The sequence below is a fragment of the Centroberyx affinis genome, unplaced genomic scaffold (assembly GCF_046629955.1).
Source record: "Centroberyx affinis isolate AG114_WGS23_722 - 3 ecotype Tasmania unplaced genomic scaffold, CSIRO-AGI_Caff_v1 ptg001701l_1, whole genome shotgun sequence".
NCBI classification, from domain to species: Eukaryota; Metazoa; Chordata; class Actinopteri; order Beryciformes; family Berycidae; genus Centroberyx; species Centroberyx affinis.
In genome coordinates, this window is record NW_027280116.1 from 56,621 (window position 1) to 72,582 (window position 15,962).

The 15,962-nt window shown below is 44.8% G+C and overlaps 1 protein-coding gene across 1 annotated transcript; it reads right to left on the reverse strand.

The window, feature by feature from the left end:
* Positions 1-334: 334 nt before the first annotated feature.
* LOC139651680 (C1q-related factor-like) lies at positions 335-13,112 on the reverse strand. The gene is made up of 2 exons (XM_071528692.1): positions 12,504-13,112; positions 335-514 (listed from the first exon to the last, which is right to left on the reverse strand). Exons 1-2 carry the CDS (start codon positions 13,110-13,112, stop codon positions 335-337), a joined length of 789 nt encoding a protein of 262 aa, XP_071384793.1.
* Positions 13,113-15,962: the final 2,850 nt, after the last annotated feature.

The window sequence follows — 15,962 nt, forward strand, 5'->3', positions numbered from 1 at the left end:
ACACTGAAAACGGGGAGCCGATCCTCGCTAAGCTCCTCCCCCACCCCACCACTCACTCCGCCCCCTCCTCCAGCCCCGCTCAGTGTTTCCTCGGGAGCTTTGCAGCCAGACTCGGCCTGGATGCCCGGCCGATGGATGCAAAGCAGAGGGTGTCCGTGACGATGGAGAGAATTAGGAAACTAGAAAGCATTCCGGCTTTTGACACACCCACCTCCTCCAAACCCCCACAACCCCCCACCCCCACCCCCCCTCGTCGTACGACTCTTTCTCTCAGTCTCTTCTCTTTCTGCCTGTCTGACTGACTCTCTGTCTCTCTGTGTCTGTCTCTCTGCTCTCAGTCTGCGTAGAGGATGAAGCCAGAGAAGGTGCTGTACTTGTTGTTGTTGCCTCCGTGGGCCTTGCCCCCGTCCAGCTTGATGTACACCTCGTCCCCTGCGTCCAGATGGAGGATGACGCTGTTGGAGGCGTAGTCGTAGTTCTGGTCCGCGTCCTGGGCGATGGCGCTGGCACGGACCTGCGAGAACAGGGACAGACGTGAGGAGAGAGGGGGGGGGGGGAGGCTTAGTAGAGACTCAAGTATCAGGACTCATGTATCGGGACAGGTACGCAGACACTAACATTCACATACATGGGCGATTTAGAGTCTCCAATGCACCTGACTTGCATGTGTTTGAACTGTGAGAGGAAACCAATGTGAACATTGGGGACAAACCTTAAAACTCTGAAAAATCAAACCCATGTCCCATGAAAACAAAGTTGAGGACACATTGTCATCTAGTCGATACCCATTCCAACTTCCGTGAATGAAAACACACAGTTTGAAGGACTTATTTGCCAATATAAAAATACCAATATTTCCGTGTATTGATATTAAAGCTACAGGACAAAGCAGAGGGTCAGCCATTCTCTAAAACATATTTATGGCTTCAATCAAGCTGCCTAACAACCTTGAAACAAGAGGTCTGCAGAAAGAGAAAGTCTGAGAAACTCAACAACAGAGCTGACACTGGGGGTGGCCAGGCTTCAGTGTGGAGGAAATTACTAAGAAATACAATAAAAACATATCAAGGACACCCACTGCAGACAGGCAGAGGCATTTGATAACACACAGGGAGGGATGACTATAATCAATGGAATGAGTTTGCATGAAAAAAGAGAGAAAAGGAGGAATACATGTGTACCTTTGTCTGTGTATTTGTATGTGTGTGTTTGTGTGTATTTGTATGTGTGTGTGTGTGTGTGTGTGCTGGCAGTCTGTATATAGGACATTTGGACCAGTTTCTAAATAACCTGTCCTGGCTAATTAAGACCTCCATTGCAAACATGCACTCTTCTCTAGGGAGAAAAGTGAAGGCTGCAGTGCCAAATGTGTGCTTGTGTATGTGTGTTGTGTGTGTGCGTATGTGCACAGTGGTAGACTTGTTCATGATATCAGTAAGAATGAGTACTACATAATGCACTATGTGAAGTGGCAGTTCTTAAGACACGCCCCGCTGTTTGTAGACTTGTCGTTGTCCAGTACAAAGCGAGTGAGTGGAGAGTCAGGAGAGACAGAGGAGGACATGCAGCGAAGGTCATGCACTGGATTTAAACCCCTGATGTCGCCAGCATACAGTATGTCCACTGAGCCACCAGGCCTAACTGAATATTATGCAAAAAGGTAACACCGCTAGTATACTTCTTCTTCTATTTTGAACAGTTACTAACAAGAACCACACCGGCCATAATTTAGATAGAATAGGACAAGAAGATCATTATTTTCTCTTCAGCATGAAAAACTGAAAGCACTGTACACCCTCTAAAGCAGCCATTGGTTAAATAAGCCAATTAGTCACTTAGTCTGGTCAGCAGCGTTGAATCAAAATCAATAGTTTATGTGCAGTTGAAGTGGTTTTCTTGTGGCTCATTATCTGGTCTCTAAAGCCCACTCTGGCCCTTGTCCACCACTGCTTTAAAGGACGGACGAGGCCCCATATCAGGGCTTTTTGAGCGGGTGTCGACAAGCTGGCCCAACAGGCGGCATGGAGGATGCCCGATAATTAGTTGGCCTATTTAAGGACTACAGACAACAGGCATATTGACAAATGTGAGGAGAGGCCAGCTACTGACAGAGATCTCCTGCGTAGACATCGTCAGAGTTGCCAAACCTAACAGGGAGCCTGGAACTGCCTCTCTTAACATTTAAATAATAAATGGGATCAGCATTAGCATCAGCTGCTAATTTGGTAATCTGTGAGATCTTCTGTTTTTTTTTGATGACATCTTTGGTGCTCAGCGCTCCATTGCTGTGGTGTTTCTGCACTGCACTTCCCAGAGATCACTTGTCAATCAATCAGTGTGTCCAGTACTGTGACGTCTTTTTCCTTGGATTTTCTGTTGATGCAGTTTGATTTTCTGTAGCTGGCGCTATCTTCTTTCTCTGTTCAGCCATGGTGGCTCATGCTAACGACCCAGTTCTTCTTCTGTTTAAACATAAAATGCATCACACAACACCTGGTGTTTAGAAAGGCAAATGTCAAAGCTTTCATGCATTGGGTATAGAATGCATCACTGTTGTGTTATATCAATCAGTGGCAGCGAGTAGCAAAAACAAGATTTATTCACACGAAAATGTCAATTATTACTTTAAAAGTAAATATTTCCTAGCCCTGGATGGTATGAGAGTTAAAAGCAACTGATAGCAATTGCATTAAAGTACTCAAGAGACTTGAGTGATACACTCCTGAACAACACAATGAGCAGCAGACAGAGATACAGTAGACTGGAGTGGTTTCATGAAATCAAATTACACGGTGGCTTTCCTTCAACACTACTGTAGAAAGCATTTAGGTGGCATGGTGTAATAGCTTTGACAGATTATTTCAAACCTGACTAAACCAAGCTACAAGTTATGTGAGTGACATTGCATTACCACAGAACATCTAATCTCCAGTGAACTCTTAATCTCTTAATCATCATGACCATAATCACAACTGTCACAGGAGGGACAGCATTTCTCCTACTACCTCCCAGAAATTAACATTGTGAGTGCTGCTGTCACAGTCTTCCTCTGGGCACCGCGGAGGTGGAGAACTATTGTCTGAACTTCCGGGTGTGAAGACGACGGGGTTATTCAGACAACTATGCCCCGGAGACGCTGTGGTCCAGTTTAAACATGTATCACGCCGGTTTGCTGTCATTCAAAAATAAACTCAGAGAGCAAACATGGACTTCATACATTTCTCCAAAGTTTCAGTCTTGACAAAAACGTCTTGGAACTCAAATTTACCAGCAGCTGAATGTATTTTTTTTTTTCAAATCATTATAAAGTTTTTGGGCATAGGCCAACTTTCTATGATTTCCTGTCAAGTGCTCTTGCTACCTATCAGACATTCAGTTAACAATACCCAGAATGATTTTCAAGGGATGAGGCAGAGCTGTTCTTTGCGTTGCCTTCAGCTTACTGCATTGAATTATGAGGCGGAGAGGAGCAAGGTTGATACTGCTTCAGCCCTCTTAACTGTGTTATTGTCAGTGATGATAAAGGCATTTATTTTGGAATGAAATGAATGTTTCCAGAAAAGGATATATATTCTTTTATGGTGGGAAAGGTGGATTGAGGAATAGAAAATAATGGAGGGCGAGTCAAACTTTTGAAGATACAGTACACTGTGGACTCAGCCACAGATAATGGCAGTCACATTGGTATGAAATGTGCAAGTACTGTAAAGGATAATCTGGATAATGAAATGCTGAGGAGAGGTTTTAAGGTGCAGGGGTAATATATGGAATATTGTACATTTTTTCATTGTTTATCCTCCTGATTAAATCCAGCAAGGCTCATATCGATGTGCAAACAAAGCCTCCTATTCTGATTCTGAGATGCAGGCGTCCAGTGCATATTAATATGATATGATCTGCCCCGAGCGCACAAAGTCAACACCGTCTTATTAGAGGGTTACTGCTTCGGGTGGGTGGAGAGGGGTGGGGGGAGGGGGGGAGGGGGTGGTGGTGATGATGGCTCAGGAGGATTTGTCTGTTGGGATTTTAATGAAACTTTATAAAAAATATTTGCTCAATTGTTCACACAGAACCCGGGGGCCTCTGACAATGTCAGAGATGTGTAATATAGCTTAAATTATTCTCTCAATTTACTTTTTAAGGAGCTAAAATAAAAATGAAATGTCAGCAGGGGTTTTTTTTTAAGTTCATGATGATTTATTTAGTTTTGGAGTAGTACAAATATCACACTTTCATTCAGCAGAGACAAAATGAGCAAAGTCTTAGTCAAAGTAAACTTTCCCCAAATTCCTATAGTTCAGCCAGTAAGATATATATATATTTTTTTTTTGTTATTTTTGTTTTGTTTTGTACCCTTTCTTGCTCTAATGGATTTTTGTCACTGTCTGAGACTGCCTGAGACTAAGTGCTGGAGACTGCTCCGTTTGCTTTCAATGATAAGCATGCATGAATAAAATCTCTCTCACTGTTTTTGAAATAATGATCAAGGAGCTTCCTATCGCAGTTACCCTTCTTCTCCTCTACACCCGGAGCACTTGTTAGGGATATGAGGCAGGGGTTCAGGCGCGGGCTAAGGCAGATCTATGGAGAGAGAGAGACGAGCAGGACAAACAGCCGACCGGCGGTGCGTGACCTTGACACAGAATATGTAGAGGAACTTTGACAAGGCAAACAAAGCATGAGGCCGTAAGCGCCTGCTCCAGCGATGGTAAATGAGGTGTCAGGCGATGTTGTCTTCCTCGCGGCTGCTCGCGCGTGTTTGCATCCGTCATATCGTCACCGTGATGGCTCTGATTGAATATTATTCTTGAGGGGGAGACACAGAAAATTCAAGGCTGCGCTCGGGCTTAATGGATAACGCGTGCCTGCGAAAGTGAAGTGTGGATTCTCTTAACTGGCATACTGTATAACTGTGAATACGAATGTCGCAGTTATCAATAATGACGCCGCTTATGTATATAATCCGCTCCAAACGTGAAAGCATGACATGTTTTAACGTATTGACTGTCGCTTCTCCTTAGTCAAGTCGGATTCCTCTCACAGAGTTGCAAATCACGCTTCTTTTACATGGCATTTTACATTATCCTCATCCAGCAGCTGTGGTGTGCAGTCTTGTACGGTTGGCTGGATTGCCAATGTATTACTTCCAAGCTTCTATCAAACGCTCGCATTGAAATACTCTTATTTATGAAAAACTTTTTTTTTTACAAAAAACGGCAGTTTGATTGACTTTTATCTGTTGTGGCTGGCCCAGAAATAGCATGTACAGTCTCTTTGGGACAGCGATCTGCTGTGTTACGAGAGGCATTGTTCGTGTGAGTGACAAGGACATATCTTGTAGTCTCTCTGACGGGGATTTGTGGACTTGATGCCGAACCTCCATTTTGGATCACCCACTCCATTGGCCCTCTTTAAATCAAAGTGCACCGCCGTCTAATTGTGTTTGAACACTCCAGCCATGAACTGCATGCTTAATAGCAGCTTAGATAGCTTGATACAAGGTTGTGCTTGGCCCAACACCATGCATACACACACACACACACACATACACAAGCATGCATGTGCACATACAAACACACGCTCAAGATACAAATTTACACAAATAATGAGAATGAGAAGCTGCTGTCAGATGTGACAGAGCTGTAGTGTCAAACTGCTGTGGTCCTCCTTGTGTAACAGGTTCATTAATCGGAGGAACCTAACTGAAAACTTGATAAGAGGAATGAAATGGTAACAAGAGATTTGCCATCTGTCAGGAAGAAGTAGAAGAAGGCTTCCTGAATTAATTCCACCAGCTGTTCTCTTTGTACCTGCACAGCCTCCTCCTTTGAAATGAAATGACTTTATTGCACAAGCCTCTCATGGTTTATGAAATTGCTTACACAATGCTAAAGGTGCGTCTGGTGCCAGGCATTATTTAAGTTTATCACATGTACCATTGTTCCTCCACCCAAATGGAAACCTCCGAGGGGCCAGAATAACAGCATTGCGATTCAACAGCGGCGACAGAGAGGATGAAATCAAGGCAGCTCCTCTTGGTTTGGTGTAAAGAGGCACTGAAAGAGGCTTGTCAGTGGAAAAAGGGGAGGAAGAAAGAGGCATCAACTCTGACCTGCATTCCAGCCACTCTTTCTCTCTTGTGTCTGACTCATCACACTCAGTCAATTACTGAGATACACAGCGCAGTCTGCCTCTAGCTCCAACACTAAAACCCCAATCATTGCTCTCAGCGTCGTCTGAAAAGAGACTTTTACTGAAAAATCTTGAACCTTTGTTCACAGCAAGCCTGTTTTTCTAGTGTGATTCCTAGTAACCCCGAGGCACTGCACAGCATCATGCTGCAAGATTTTTATTTTCTTAAAAAAAAAAAAAAACAACAACTCTCAAATGAGGCAAAGTGAGTTTCTATGTAAGACTTGGAGACGCAGACTCCCAGCTTTGCTGTGACATGCATTTTTCATGAAGTGGCCAATTCATCATCTTTGACTAGGAAGAATGTTGATATCTTACCATATATTCATTTTAAACGGGGCTAGATGTGTTAAACACACTGAGTTATGTAGCAGACTGTGAGTCATTTGAAGCCATTGACTTGCTGTGAAGTGGGAGAGGAAAATTGTGGGTATCACTGAAGACTGAATTCGGGGGACAGCTAAATGTCAGGGGCGTGGGGAGAGAGTGAGAGAGAGATGTTTACATAAGAGGGGCCAGGGGCACTTGTCTATCTCCCGTATGGGCCCTCATTATAATGAAGAAGGCTTGTGAGTCAACACCATAGCTCGCCTGAGTCAGCCAGCCGCTGGAGAAAATCCATAGCCTATTTTAGACCATATGTTTTTGGTTTCACAGTGCATGAGACGTTATAGCACTTATTCATGAAGGAGTTAATCTGAGATGTCAGCGAGGGGAATGTGTGCGCTGGTAGGCTGCGACGGCTCTGTGAGAGGAGCTCACTGTAAAAAGTCTTAAAGGAACGATTACAGACAAGTGGAAGGCAGTTTTAGAGTAAGTTTTGAAACTTCACCAATAAATGATAGATTTTCTTCCCTCTGGTTGCAGATGACAGCCCGATGTCATCTTGACATTTCCAATCTGTGTGGTATTTCCTAACAACATGGGCAAATCTTCATTTAATAGCCCTCGCACCTAATTAGGCCAGCTCTAATGTTCCACTCGGCAGAGTGTCAAATCCAATGTCCAATTACACAGCAGATCAAGGCCAAAGGTCCGCCTCCACTACCTCTCTGGCTGATTATAGAAGAAGTGCCACGGTATACATCACACAGAAAGAAATGGGTCTGTCAAACGAAGACAGGGACACACACACACGCACGCGCATGCATGCACGCACACACACATACACATGCCAACACACACACATACACATAATGAGATCAATACCACAGGCGAAGGGGCTGAGGGACTGAGGGTGGCTCTCTCCAACCCAGACACGGCTGTCTGTCTATTTGAGACAGAGTCTCTCTGTTACACCAGACACACAGAGGCCTCTCAGTCCTGAAGTCACCATGATACAGAATAGCAGGTCCCAACATTACCAGAATGTTAAAATCAAAAGTCAAAGTATTCCTGTATCTGTGCTCCATGGTGAAGGCTTGAATAATTATGTTAGATAGGTGTCGCTCACCAATGTGCCCAGTGCTTGTAATGCTCACTATTCAAGCCTTTTTTTTCTATTCTGAGGCTGAATAAGACAAGAATCTGTCACAGCATTAGGTCCTTGTGCAGCGTCAACAAAGAATACAGCCTGTCCTAAATGATAAGATGTGTAGTGGAATCCCTTTTCTTATCTACACCTTGCTTTAGAGCATATTTCAATAATCAAAACAAACAGAGCAGGCCCACTTCCAGATGGCTCCGTCTGCTCTGTTTAATGTCAGGATTGACACCACATGCTAAACACACTGTGCAGGTTACACGTGGATACACAGCAATAGGATAAACAATCTTGTGCTCATGTGCACCAGAGCTTAAGAAACCCCCCTGGAGATGTGTTTATGGGGCGGAGATGGACTGAGACGGATGGTCTGACATTGGAAATGACATGCAACTACGCTAACTTGAGCCACACCGGACCTCAGCGGTCCCTCCAGGCTGAAAAGAACCGCGTCGCTTTGAACCACGGTTAGCACACAAAGAAAATCCATGAAAAAGACGGGAAGCTCTAGCTCATTCTGCGATAATGCTATACATCACCCGAGAGCAATGAGGAACATCGATGGCATTGTGTTAGCAAAACCGATTCTGTGGTACCGCGATCCGCATTCTCTTTTGAGCTCGCTGCCGCTCCTTAAAACAAAAGTTTTCTTTTAAGATGAAAACTTTGTAACCCGTTTTGAAGAGCGAGCTACTACAGACCTAACATAGAGGAGAGATGGAGGGCAGCGCACAGTCGGGGTGGGTTGGGGGGAGGGGTGGGGTAGGCAGGCGTGTGCGTTTGTGTGTGTATGAGCAGGTTCACACGCACACAAACACAGGCTACTGCATTTGTGTGTGTGTGTGTGTGTGTGTGTGTGTGTGTGTGTGTGAGGAGGCGACTGGAGCAGTAATTGCTGGGGAAGAGCCATGTGCACGAAGGACGTTGAAGCTTATTAAAGGAGGAGACAGAGTGATTATTCACTACGGTCCTCTTGAGAGACTGACGCTGAAGTCATTGCTTTTAATTAACTCTGAAACGGTTTTGCGGATTAATAACAATATTAAGAAGGGAACAGAGAGGAGGAGCATCCTGGATCTGGTTCAAGCTTTTTAATTACAATTAAATAGACTCGATGGCACAATAGCGCCACAGCTATGTCTTTCCCGCCCTCTTTTCTTTCTCCCTCTTCCATAGTGTAGCAATGAATTTGTCTTCATTGTCACTGCCTTGCCTCCCAGGATGCGTACAAGACACGGCAGCGAAACATCGACTCATTGGAGACAGTTTAGGATTGGTTGGAATATTTGGCAAGCAAGTAAAAGAATAGGTGATGAAGAGAGAGAGAGGGAAGGCGTGTGCGGAGAGGAACTTGGAGAGCAGGTGAAGTGTACTGTGCTGAAAATAGACTTTTTATTTGTTTGTTTACCAGTGAGCTCACTTTTCGGTCTAGCTTGAAAAGTGTCAAGGTTCTGGGGACAATGTTGGGATTCTTCTGTTGCACTCTGCTGAGCCAAAAGAGGAAGAGGAAGAAGGTTGAGAAGGGAAAAAAGCAAAACCCATGGCTGTTGATGTTAGACATGGCTTGTAAGAACCCCCGGAGTGGGAGGAGCACATGCTGGAGCAAAACAGCACTGCGGGGCCTGGAAACCCGCCGCTTCACTAAAGCCAAAAGATGATAAAATACTCGTATTGTCTGCAATTCCCTGGTCTCCCCTGTCCCAACTCACAGCGTAGCTTTTTCGCAGCCTTAAATGAGCTGAGGAAAGCACCGGGCTGACTGGAGGACGATCGGCTTGCCTCTCAGCACTTCATCAATGACATAGCACAAGTTGGCCCAACATTTATAACCATTCACAGTCATTTACACAGACAGAGGCTGCGGGGCCTTCTGGGTCCACCAACCACACAACCCAATAAACATCACAGCAAAAGGACTGCGCATTTTTGCGCAGAGGAAACTATATCAATGTTGTCTGCTTCTGCCTCTCTAAGCTATGCATAGGAAAGAGAAGGAGAAAGAGAGGGAAAGAAAGAGCAAGTTACCACTTTATAAACATTACCCGGGTCTCTGGAGATGCACACTGTGTGTGTCTAACTTAAGTGCCTTCACTCCCACCTCTTGGGAGCACAATGAAGCAGGAACAGAAGGCGTTTTATAGGAACATATGTTCTCCTTCGCCTATTATGTATCAATGCTTTTATACCCCCCATAAACATTACTGCGGAGTGAGACGTTATATATAGAGGACCCTTCACATTGCTGTAACTCATTTTTTGGGTTTTGCTGTGTGTGAACTTGCTGAGGGCAAACGAATTAACCTCTAGCTGTCTTGGCAAGACTGCGAGCTGATGCCAACTGTTCTTATCTCCATTCTGCACGTATTACGGTCTCAGGATGCCAGCACCTCTAATGTAAGACCACTGACACTAAAAATAGGACCACAGCGTCCTATTTTAATCTAGCAGTGAAGATATCGTTGGGGAAAAAATAACCTGAGACACTTTAGGAGCTGACAAAACACTTAACTCAAATTACCCATGTCAATATTATTTTACATTAATCTCCCTCTCATTAGCATCATAAGGTAAAGCCTGCAGGTGTCGAATAGGTCACATGGGAGAGGCAGCAGAGGCTGCGGGGCCACGATCTCTGTCACTGTCAAATGACTAATGGAGGATCAGATATGTAATGCTTTTTAGTCTTTTTAATCATATTTGTTTATCTTGTCCGTCCACAGAGGAAGTCCTTGCTGTGGAAACTAGGGCTCATTGAATATGACCATAGAGCAAGCTGATGATGGAGAGGTAAAATCTCCAAATACTCATGAAAGAGACAATACATTACATTGACTATATTTTATATTATTTCTCTCTGTGATACTGTGCTTCGCCTTCACTCATCATATGAGAAAAATGTTTGCCATCAAATAGAATACACACGTCAGCAGCATCTTCGTGTCTGCAGTTAACTTTCAGTGCATAGAGTGCAATTTATGGTTACATTTATATAAATTGCAACTTGGACATGAGTAGTGTTGGAGAGGAATTCATTTTTCTTTCTCTGATCTATTCTGACATAGTGATCACTTTTAGGTCAGGCTATCAAAGTCTTAGATAACAAGACATTTTCACTTAATATGTATGTTCATGTGCACAACTGAGTGAGCCATGCAACTATAAAAGGCATAAAAGCATTGAAGTTACGTTATATCACATATACTGCACTTTACTACAGGTGACAAGTAAACTTGACTAAATGTTGATTAAGTATTGAAAGCACTGCCAAACAGCTGCAGATGGATATCTGCTTTTACAGTACATCTTTTGATGCCATGGCACTTATTTCTGCAGGAACAATTGTGAAACTGTGAAAAATGTTTACCTATTGGTTATGGAAGCCTGGTTCTTCTATTCTTTTTGAATTGACAGCCTGTCTCTTTCCTTACTTTATTTCTTTCAAGTTATAAATGCTTCATTTCATGTTTTTCCATGCTGTTGCCAGCAAATGCGGAGAGAGAAACTGTGGTACCGGAGCAAATAAAAGCGAGGAATAACTGTAGAGGAAAATCCATGTTTTTACAGACAAAAGGTACTTTGGAGCTACTTTGGAGCTACTTTGAAGATAAGAGATGTGACGGCTGATCGGAAGGCTGGAAACTAAACCAAGTCACACATCGCGCACATTACCAACCTGAGTGGACCCTCCGGGGCGCAAAATACAATTACAGCCCCATTAAAATGATGCATCAAAGCAGCCGAGAATAGATCATGTAGATGTCCTATTGCATTTAAAACGCCTGCAAAGAGATGAATGCTTCCTTACTCATGCGACGGACAGACAACACTGCATATTAATCCGATACTTGGCATACACATACAGGTACGGTCCTTGTTTTCTAAGCGAGATTTCCAATATTTCCCCACCCCTCTTTACACTAATGCGTATTAGCGCACACAGCCACCAAAGCTCAGGTTAAACTGAGGGGAAACCTGTCACTATTTTTTTAACAGCAGAGACGGGAAGAATTGCGCGCACACTGACTAGTTAACTGTTTACATAATAAAAAAAATAAAATAATTATTATTATAATAAAAACAATAATAATAATACTATTATTAATAATAATAATTTTATAACTTCTCAAATACACTGGAAGATACAAATACGCTATAAATGCGACCTTATCTGTTACATACATTATTCTAGCCTACAGATTTCCTACATTTCCAACTCCTGCAATTTAGTAATTTTCATTCAATATTCTGTCACTCGACCTTGTTCAACCCGTAACCCTCAACCCCATCTAACTCAAAACAGTCAAGCACCAACTTCACCATCTGCGAATAAAATCCCCATCCAGACAAATGGGATACCGTGCGTGAACGTTTTTCGAGTTTTACAATTGATCGGTGTAACAAAGAGGACGCCGACTCTCCGCTCAACTGAAAAGTGACCGTCCTTTGGATCGCGGGACGCGGCAATGTCAGGACGCATCATGCGAAGAGGGGACGGGAGTTGCAGCCAGACAACACATCTCTCTCTCCAGGCGCGCTTGGTGCCACAGCTGTGCGCTCTGGGGCTTTGGAGACGCGCGGCAGATGCGCACCGCTTGACCCACAATGTCACTTTTCCTATTTTATTCACGGGCTTTATCAAAAAGCGGTTTCCTAAATTTTATGCATTTTTAGGAGGTATAACCTACATATATACATATATATATACAGTGTATATATAAATAGAGAGGGAGAGGAGAGAGAGCATCAGGGGAATCAGGTGTGTTTACACTGAGGCAGGATAACTCAGTGAAAGTTACAAAGCAGGAAAAGGGCACCAGCTGTCACTAACCTGGCCATTTTTGCAGAGGTCTGCCCACATGCTGGTGCCGTCCCCTCCTCTCATCAGCACATGGTAGATGAAGAAGTACGTGCCTGGGATGCTGCAGATGAACTTGCCCGAGATGCCGTCGTAGTTGTTGCCCAGGTTGGTGACCACGTCGTCAAACTTGAGGATCTCGTAGCCTTCGTGGGGGTTCTTAAGCCCCGCGTAGAAGGCCACCCGAGGCACCGTGCTGTAGGTGGCCGTGCTGATAGCTCCGTTCCCCCCCAGACCCAAAATCCCAGTCCTTCCCTGATCCCCTCTGTCTCCGGGGGGCCCCACTGGTCCCGGCGGGCCCGGTTCTCCCGGCGGCCCCGGCGGTCCGGGTTTGCCCGGCCTGCCGGGCTTCCCCTGCGGGCCCTGCAGCAGGGTGGAGGGCGGAGGCATGTTGCTGTGGTCGCTCAGTGCCTCCGCCTCAGCCTGGAGGCCAGTGGAGCTGGTGCTGCTGGCTGGAGTGCCCTTGTTCAGGTAGGGGTCGCACACCATGCGGCAGGTGCCCAGCATCTCATAGTGGCTGGCGTCCGTACCCACGGAGCTGACGAGCACGGGGATGAGCACCACCAGCACCAGGACCAGCATAACCCCGACGGCAGCCGCCACCAGGGTCTTCCTCCCGATGCTGAGTCGGGGAAGGGGCTGCGCTGCCAGCGTGGGTCTCCCGGGGGCGGAAATGGTGACTGCTTGGTGTGGGGAGCCTGCCACCGAGGAAAGGGACCCAAAGATCCCGGGAGGAGCTGCGAGAGGAGCGGCGAGCGTGTGAGGGTGAGAGAGAGACCCACATACACTTGGTACACCTCACTGCTCCGCTCAGTCACACTGAAGTAGGCAGACACTCACTCACACGCACAGGCAGACATGAGGAACGCAAACATACACAAGGAGACATTCGGCGTGTACTCACAAAACTCACTCTCACTTGTAGAAGAAGAAGCAGGGAAGCAGGAGGGAGAGGATGCACAGCCCAGAGGAATGGAGCGAGAGACAGAGGGAGCGAGAGAGAGAGAGAAACAGAGAGAAACAGAGAGAGTGGTGAGAGTGGAATGAGAGTGAGTGAGTGAGTGTGAGAGAGAGATACAGAGCAGCCACTGGGTCTGTCTGTGTGTGTGTGTGTGTGCGTGTGTGTGTGTGGTGTGTTTGTGGTGCCGGATTCTCAGGCTTGGCTTTTTATACGGCGGTTGCAGCGGAGCCCTCCCTCCCTCCCTCCCCTCCCCTCCCCTCCCCTCCCTTCCCCTCCCTCCTCTCATCCCCCCCTCCTCGAGTGAGAGAGGTTGGCGTGGTTACGTCCCCTTCTCTCTCTCCGTCTCACTCAGAGGAAGGGCTCTCATCACATCGCATTACTTTCTACCACTCTCCTGAACCAGTGAGGAGCCAACACAGCCTCAACACCCCACCCCCCCACCCCCAATATCTTGCTCCCTCTCTTTCATCCTTCTCTCCTCTCTTTTCTTCTTTCCTTGCTCTCCCTCCCTTTCTCTACTTTTGACGCCATTTCTCACTCCCTTGCCTTCTCTCTCTCTCTCTCTCTCTCTCTCTCTCTCTCTCTCTCTCTCTCATCAGCATCCAGCCTCTAAAAATAAAGATGGAGCTGTGGAAAAAAGAAACTGTTTTTTTTTTTATTTGTTTATTTATTTGATTTTTTTTTTTTTCCTGGAGGTGGGTTCTAGAGATGTAAGCACACATACATGTGCACACACACGCACACACGCACACACGCACACAAACAAAGTCCGCAGACACCCCAGACAAACACTTAAATCTGCTATGCGAGGAGGTACTAACAGCCTCTCAAAGAAAAAAAGGTGCTAATTACAAAAGTTAATGCCAAGAACGAACACAGGAGCCAACCGCTTGTGTAAGTGTAAGACACAAATGAAACATCAAACTGTACATTTAGAGGAACTGTTTCAAAACTTGATTCTGCTTCCCAGTAGATGGGCGAAGTGGCAGGTGACACACAGGGCAAAGATCAAAGGGTATAAAGACCACTTGTAGGCATAGAGGGGGGGCAAGTGTCTCCTTGCTTTAGGGGCCACTGACACTGACTCTCTTCTGCTGTTATTTTATTCCACTCTTTGCCCTCTCTCTGTGTCAATAACCTTGTTTCTCCGCCTGAATGCGCTGACACCATTTCTTATTGGTGTCTTTTTTTAGGTATTGATTCCATGGTTTTTATCAAATTAGGGGTCCTGCTTGGGAGAAAAAAAATCTATGTGCGGCAGTGATGTCATTTGTTTGACATTTTCATCCCTTAGAGTGATGAATGGTAAACTAAGAAAGAAAATGACAAAGTTTGTAAACGGTAAACAAACACAGTCATCATGTGAAATATGTGTTGTGTTTGCAGGGAGGGTTATCTTTGATGTAGCCGGTCATTTTCTCGGACTAATGCAACAATTCACAATGCAAATGGATAAATACATCAAGGATAATGCATCTATAAACAAGCCAGCCGCACACCAAAACACTGGACCAACAACAGTTATTATTGCTATTATTTTTTTTCATAGCAGGTGTGAACGACGTGTCTTGCATCCATGCTTCATCAGTTTTCTCATTAATTACATCATACATCTCAGGTGTGATATAGAGGCCACACATAGGTCATGTGACCAAATAAATATAAATGACATTGTCAAACAACATACATAAGAAAATCTCCAAGTCATATCAACAATTATACACATTATCTAGAAACATACACAGTTAATCTATATTAATAGTTAATAGTTAATAGGATAAATTGCATTGTCAACCAACATACTGTACATATACTGTATGTCAAAATCTCCAAGTCACATCAAAAGGTATACAAGTTTTCTAGAAAAATATATCAAAGCTGTCAGTTTACAAAGGGGATAAATAGACTACAAAAATACTATTTAGAAAAAACACAATACTGTTAGCACCATGTAATAAAACATATAGTTCCAATGCCAGTCATGGGAAAAGAAGAATCAGAACAATGAAGACATAGAGTTTTAGATACTCATTATACTTATCACAACACTATATAAAGCTGCACATGCTCTCTCTCTTTAACACACTATAATAGGGTGAGGGGACAGTGAAGTGGCTCTACCAAGGATACAACATCATGGATAATGTTGTATTGACGCTATTTCTGTGGACTATTGTTCAGCTTTTGCAGTGGGCGGGTTTTCCTTCCAACCAAACACTACACCAGCTGATTTCACTCGATAGTCCCTCCTCTCTGGTGGAAGGTGTGTTAGTCAGTGAAATCAGCTGCTGTAGTGGTCGGTTGGAATGAAAACCTGCAGACTCGGCCCTTCGCGGCACATGGTCGCCCATCCCCGGCTTAGACAATGTTTGTGCGAGAGCTAGACTGAGCCTTTGTGGAGGATTAAGATGGATCAATGCGCAGGATGCCTATTTGTCACCAGTACACTTGACGTGTCACCAATTATTTTA